This window comes from Impatiens glandulifera, chromosome 9 (genome assembly GCF_907164915.1).
Source record: "Impatiens glandulifera chromosome 9, dImpGla2.1, whole genome shotgun sequence".
Lineage (NCBI taxonomy): Eukaryota > Viridiplantae > Streptophyta > Magnoliopsida > Ericales > Balsaminaceae > Impatiens > Impatiens glandulifera.
Genome location: NC_061870.1, coordinates 34,596,313 through 34,603,299, shown reverse-complemented (window position 1 = coordinate 34,603,299; position 6,987 = coordinate 34,596,313). Strand labels below are relative to the sequence as shown.

The 6,987-nt window shown below is 43.6% G+C and overlaps 2 protein-coding genes and 1 long non-coding RNA gene across 3 annotated transcripts; all 3 read right to left on the bottom strand.

The window, feature by feature from the left end:
* On the bottom strand, nt 1–568 carry LOC124916659 (mitochondrial outer membrane protein porin of 36 kDa-like). The gene is made up of 2 exons (XM_047457407.1): nt 425–568; nt 1–343 (listed from the first exon to the last, which is right to left on the bottom strand). Exons 1-2 carry the CDS (start codon nt 487–489, stop codon nt 115–117), a joined length of 294 nt encoding a protein of 97 aa, XP_047313363.1. The 5' UTR covers nt 490–568; the 3' UTR covers nt 1–114.
* An 8-nt stretch (nt 569–576) lies between these two features.
* Nucleotides 577–945, bottom strand: LOC124916658. Its single transcript, XR_007096900.1, has 3 exons — nt 907–945; nt 776–837; nt 577–637 (listed from the first exon to the last, which is right to left on the bottom strand). It is a non-coding gene; the product is annotated as an uncharacterized LOC124916658 (long non-coding RNA).
* A 1,042-nt stretch (nt 946–1,987) lies between these two features.
* Nucleotides 1,988–5,612, bottom strand: LOC124914219 (protein QUIRKY-like). The gene is given in 8 exon segments (XM_047454724.1): nt 1,988–2,366; nt 2,368–2,420; nt 2,422–2,487; nt 2,489–2,739; nt 2,742–2,808; nt 2,810–3,046; nt 3,048–4,483; nt 4,486–5,612. Coding segments are annotated over 8 exon segments (3,177 nt in total). The 5' UTR covers nt 5,456–5,612; the 3' UTR covers nt 1,988–2,269.
* Between the last annotated feature and the right edge of the window lie 1,375 nt (nt 5,613–6,987).

Genomic DNA, 6,987 nt, shown 5'->3' with positions numbered 1-6,987 from the left:
CATTTCTGAGACCTGGAAGCCTCTTCCTTTCTTCGTTAGTGATTGAGGACATTAATAGTGCAGATACCCCTATGCAGGCACTATTCGACACATCCCTTGCATTGGCATCCCCAGTTAGGCTAAGATAGAACCATGGCAACAGCTGCTGCTCCACAAGTGCAGCGATCCTCCCATACTGCTAGCCCTTGTCTTCACAGTTGTCCCTCCAAATAGTAAGTGTTGTGTACCTAAAGTGAATCCAGTTTCGTTGTCATACATCCTGTGGTTCACCTCTGCTGCAACTGCCGTTTTAGGTATTCCTGACCAGTAACAAGAGGCTCTTACAGCATCAGCCTTGTCATTCCTGTAACAACAACAACAACACACTTATTTTGTTTGTTGAATTTGTAACAGCATCAGACCAGTCATATATATGTAAACTTACAAGGCCAAGGAAGCCATGAAAGTACGAGTGCTGAAGCTAAGAGCAGCATTGTACTCATCAAACATCCCAGTTGAGCTATCAAAGGCGAGATCACCTCCAATTGAGAAATTACCAGTCCCTGTTACAGCTGAAGCATTTATGACAGGTTGAGTCCGTTGCCAAACTCATGCCTGCTGTTATCCCGCCATACTCGTGAAGGTACCTCATTTCTACCTATCATTATCCATTATTATTATTATTATTATCATCATCATCATCATCATAATCATATTAATTGTTGAATCATTCTTATTCTTATTCTTATTATATTGCATGTGAGAAGTGAGAGTAATGTTACTAATTAGTCTTCACCTTGCCCTCTAGAGGAAGCCTTAACCCAGAAAACACTCTAAGTCCAGGCACAATCCCATTAACTGCAACAACATTGACAATTTTAATGTTTTATTATAGTTGGAAAATTAGTAGAGATAACAAAAACTTACTTTGGCATCGGCTGTCTAGAGTCATGTCAAACGTCTGGGGTGGAATTGGAATTAGGTGGATTTGGAGGGTAACATTGATGAAGAACCTCTACAGATAAAAAAAAACAAAAAATTAGAGGTTATGAAATAAAACCAATAGTAAGTTGAGAATGGGATATACCTCTAGCTCTCTTGCCTATGTCATTGTAGATACCTGGACCTGCACTCATCTTATTATTTTCACAGTCTCAAAAGAGGAAGGAAACCTCTTTACTAATTGAAACTATATGTCTTAATTTGTTTTCTAAAGGGGAAGGGAAGTTAATGAGAGAGATTTATTGAGTCCCTCTCCCCTTCTTCCCTCTTAACGGATGGATTTTAAAATGGGGAAATTTCCCTTGCAAAATAGACATTCAATGAAGGTTCATCTTCATTCTTTTAGACTTGTATCTTCTTTAGAAGAAAGGACGATTTTGTCAATACACATGAATTCATTATTGATGCACATGGGGGTTTGTGTTTCTTTTACAAGCTTATTTGATTATTAATAATTACAAATCCATCTTTGTGGGGTTAGATAGAATTCTTTACATTCTTAATTTGATTACTATTATTAATCATCCTTGTCCTTATGTAGGCTTCTCTTCCTCTTCTCCTTCTTCTTCTTTCTCATCATTTGTCTCTTTCTCTCCCATTCCATTTTCTGCATGTACTATGATGAACATTATACATTATTAATATATAAACTAGGTCACCACCTCTCCTCCATGCGCTAGGCATTGGAATATCCACTGTACTATTTTCACATGATGTTCATCAGCTGATTTCATTGCCTCCCCCTTCTCTTTCTTTCTCATCTTTTGTCTTTTCACCCAATCTTTAATATAAAGAATTGGTGATTGATTTCATGATCTTGTTTCATGTTGGTTTCAGGTTATTTAGGTTGTTGAATTATTATAATATTTTTTTTTTAAAAATAAAGTAAGATATCTTTTATTTTTATTTTTTTGTGTTAGAAACACAACCTCAAACTAGCTAGTGGTGGAAACAGTCAAGAAGGAAAACATGTTTCAAATCAATGTCTCACCTTTTAGAAAAAATGAAAGCAAAATCAATACATTTTTCAACTCTTTTGCCTCCACACTTTCTTATCTTTGTCATGATTTGGCAGAGCAGCTGAGAGTCAATAATAATGAAGGGATGCTTTTTTTCCACTCACACATCCCTATGTTATTATAAAAGAGGGGGTGAACACAAAATTTCCACCCATTCCAAAAAAGAAGGGATTTGTATCCCTGTTTTCATCATGGATTGTTTTATCCAAAAAAAAAAAAAGATTAAAACTTTTTGAACTCTTAATAATAATAATAATAATAGAAGTAAACTACATTAACCTATCGGACAGGCTGGTCAATCGCCTAAAGAAGTTCAAGCTAGGCGAGGGCATTGGGTCCCTAAACATTGGGTGTCTCAAAAGTAGAACCCATAGCCACGGCCACCATTTTGGGGGGAACTGCGTATAATGTTATAGTGATAGGCCAAACACACCCCTATGAACAGCTTAGTCGCCCTTGGATCCCTCCAGCTCACTAATGCTTGGACCCCTCTCCCCTTGTGTTGCAATGTCCCCTAGAACCGTTTGAACCCTCCCTGCCAGCATCCTCAACCGATCGTACCTCATTCTTAATAACTCCGGCGGCCTTGAACTCGGGATCGTGTCGAATTCTTCGTCCAGCTCGTCCGGGTCCACCGCCTCTGCCTGCGAAAGCCTAGCATCCATCCCGGCGGGTATTTTCGGTCTGAACCGATAGTACCAAACCCCGATCAAAAACACGTATAGAAAACCCGTTGGACCACAAGATCCGGATACCAAACCAGGACTAAGTAGAGCAAGTGAACTAGGATCGTTGTGACCGGGTTTTTTCCATCTACGTATGTCGTCTAGCCACTTGGCTAACCCGACTGCCCACGCTAGAACCGCCACTATCCTAAACCAGTTGGATTTGCTCTTTCTCATGCTCCACGAATGCGAATCTGCATCCAGCATGTACCTAACAACCTCCGGCCCCATTGGCGGCTCAGACCGTGCCAGCCAGGCTGCCACCATTTTTGTGGCAGCCCCACGCAATGTCTCTTGTTGGGAAACACCCAACGGACGGAGGGTAATGCATTTTGGGCAGTAGGGGCTGCCCGTAAACCGCGCATATATCGGGCAGCAACGACGGACAGGCGAATCTAACTGCTAATTCGATCTCGCCCATTTTCTTTAACCCGCTTCTCATAAGGACTAACAAAGGATATGAATTGGTATAGACCTTGTTGCTCTCCAGTGTGGACACCCGGATCCGAACCTTTCCGATCCGGCAATCCGGTTTGTCCTCGGGTTTATCGGAGAGCATGCGCCAATTGTCGAAGATGCCAATGGTGAGAACGGTGCATGGATCATAGACCTGCCACGTGTATTGTTCGTTCCAACGTGGGTCAAAGCTATCGGTCACGGTTCTTGTCCGGACCCACTTTTTTCCATACTTGGCTACGCAGTAAGCATCTGTTGATCCCTTTCCTCCACCTTTGGATTTCATAGGCAACAGCCCACGCGCCCCCAGGATTCCCAGCTCCAGGACCCCAATCGCTGGCTTCCATAACTGTTTCGCCGTCGGCCGGAAGTCACTGCAAATGTGGGCGGCCTCGTCCAGCACGTGATAGCCTCCTTCCAAACACAGCCTTAAATGTATTCGTCCGTAATATGGCGGCGGCCCACCAACTGGACCAGGCCCCGGTCCAGCTCCTCCGCCACCTTCCAAAGCAAACCACTTAGCTGCGACTGCTCGTTCGTCAATCCTCTGCTCAATCGAACCGACGGGAATCATGAGGTGGCCGAGTAACGCGGGATCTTTCCCGGTTCTATCCTCCACGAGCAAGATCAGATTGTCTTCTAGCGGTTCGCCGGCGACGAAAACGAGGTCCTCGTGCCAGTAGAAAGACGCCGTGTGATTATTCATCATCGCTCTCCTCGTTCGTACGGACTGGAATCCGAGCTGCCCATTAACCCTAATCTCCGGTGTCGTCAATGGCGGGAGATTCGGCGCAATGTGGAGATCCTGAGCTTCAAGAACCATCACTCTGAGGTACCAGAGTTTGGGAGATTGATAGACCTTCGAACGAGTATGAGCTACGTGAGGCGCGTCTGAGATCCAAGCCTCTGGAAAAGCATCGTCAGCCTGAGTCCCAATCCAAACTGACAGCTGTATATCGCCGGTGACTTTGCTCGGATCTTCTCCGCCTTCGAGCCGATACCACTGCGGAGCTAGAGGACTGTCAGGTGAATCTCGAACAGGGACGTCCGACAAATCGAAACAGACGCCGCCGAGGAAACTTTCGGTTGGTGCGTCCCATACTGAAATCTCGAGAGTGGAGCTAGTCGAATCAGGCTTATTACAAGCAAGTGCAAATACCTGATGCCATTCCGGATTCATCGGCGGTTCGCCGGGCCTATATATAGCCGGTTTCGACTTATCAAAATGATTCGCCGTCTGAATTTTCACATAAGGGCTTTCATTGCGTGCGAGGCTGCGAGCCTTAACGATCCGAACGAAAGATATTGCATCGGCTCGACGAGATCATACGCCGGAATTCTGTCCAAATCGCCTGTAGATCTGCCGGAGATAACTCTCGGAGAGTAGTTCCCGCTTGGCCGCCGATAAACTCTAGCCCTGTCGGTATATTCAGTTCTCCCAGCGTGCATCTTCCTAATTTCAGCCGGTGGTTGCTGCGGCGGAGGCGGCTCTGGATGTATCGTTGGCGGTGCTTCCGGATGATGAGGAAATGAATAATGCTGAACATGAGAAGGAGGAGGAGGACCTTGACGAGGATGATGCGGGTACTCGTTGGTTTGTCCTGGCATGGACTGAAGGGGTGGAGACTCCTCGATTGTGACCATGGGCGGCGTGTGAGATCCTTCCATGGCTACATCAGTTGGAACGGGACCCTCTAAAACCCTGCCGCCTTCCGGCGGCCCATGCGGAGGAGCAGGTGGCTGTGGTGGAGGATTGTCGTTGTTGTTGTTGTTGTTGTTATCTGGAGGAGGTGGAGGTTCGGTATTGAGGTCGGGTTGGTGGTGGTTGTCGAGAATCTCATCGTAATAATAGATCTTCAATCCAATCTCGCCTCTAATCCAACTGAAAACACTCTTTTTTTCCAATTGAAAATAAATCAAGCCTTCGTCTCCTCTCTTCGAGAATTGGCTGCCGAAAACCTTAACCCGGCCGAGGAAATGATTCTTGCGGGCGTTGCCGTGACTCAATTTCTTGTCATTGTAGACTTCGATCTCTAGCTCTTCGTACTCCATAGTGGCCGGATCGGAGACAATGAACTCGATAGCTTCGGTCCATACTGGGTTGAGATTTCGACATACGGTGGAAGTTCGTCTCTTCTGTCCGTCGAAGTCTACGACGACGTAAGCGCTGGCACTTCCCTGTCCGTCCTTGGGAAGGAGATTACGTGCGTCGATAACCTCGACGAGTAGCTTGCGCTGAACGCTAGGTGGTGGATGGGGAGGATTATTCATCATGGTGCCATGGTTTTAGGGTTTAGATGAGAGAAGATTTATTATGGCCGGAGAAGAAGATTGATTGTCTCTTTCTAAGATTTGGGGGAATTAATGTTCTTTTGGCGGGGAGAAGAAGTGAAGAAGAAAGAAGAACCCCCACTCTTCTCTCTCTCTCTCTCTCTCAACTAGCAAAAAAGAGTGAAAGATAAGCTGTCAATCTATTTATTATTATTTTTACTTAGATATTAAAAAATTAATTTGGTTAGCACTAACCCATTTTGACACTCATTCTTAGCAGTTCAGATCTTCTGCTACCGATTGCCGTGTTCCCCTGTGGCGCACCAATCAGATTGCAGCATTATTAATTTAATAATAAATAAATCTGGGCAGGAGACGGAGGGAGGGAGAATCCGGAAGCCGGGTTTAGGCCCGGGTTCACACGAGACGCCGTTAACGGAAGCGCCCGTTAACGCCAGGAAATAATATAATATTCAGATAATACCCAGATAAGATATCTTCGCTCTGATCTACACGCCCGTTGCCATGACCCTCATGTAAACCCCGCATACCCACCCATGAGAAGAACGCCAGCCGTTCATGAAAATACACTTACACGTCCATGTAAAGACCGAATTGACATGCATATTATATTTACGTTTTTTAAATATTAGTTTAATTTATTAAATAATACAGGCAGCGATATAATATTCGCTTCAAGTAATTCAATCTTTTATTTTCTTGGAATTTTTTTTTATTTTTTTTATTTCATTTTTTTGCCTCGAGACTCTCTGGAGCGAAGATATATTTGCTTCAATTCATTCTAATAAAAACCTCATGTAAAACCCACCTCCCCACCCATGAGAAGACCGCTTGACTACCATGTAAAGACACTTACCCGTCTATGTGAAGACCAAAATTACATGGATTTTATATTTCCGTTTATTAAATATTAATTCAATTAATTGAAGATGACATGCAGCAACCGAACAAATCTTCGCCTCAATTACCGGCTAGGTTTTTTTCATATTTTTTTTTTATTTTTTTTTTTTTGCCTGGAGACTCTCTGGAGCGAAGATATATTTGCTTCAATTCATTCTAATAAAAACCTCATGTAAAACCCCCCTACCCACCCATGAGAAGACCGCTTGACTACCATGTAAAGACACTTACCCGTTTATGTGAAGACCAAAATTACATGGATTTTATATTTCCGTTTATTAAATATTAATTCAATTAATTGAAGATGACATGCAGCAACCGAACAAATCTTCGCCTCAATTACCGGCTAGTTTTTTTTTCCTATTTTTTTTTATTTCTTTTTTTTTTGCCTGGAGACTCTCTGGAGCGAAGATATATTTGCTTCAATTAATTCATTACTTTTTTTCTTTATTTCAATTTTTTCGCTGGAAAAGAACATTTGTTCGCCTAGACCATGTTCCATGTAAAATGGATTGAATAGTCGCTTCTCGAGAGAACACTTATTCGCCCCTAGTCCCTGTGTCATGTTACATGGAATGAATAGTCGCTTTTCAAAAGAAGACATGTTCGCCCCG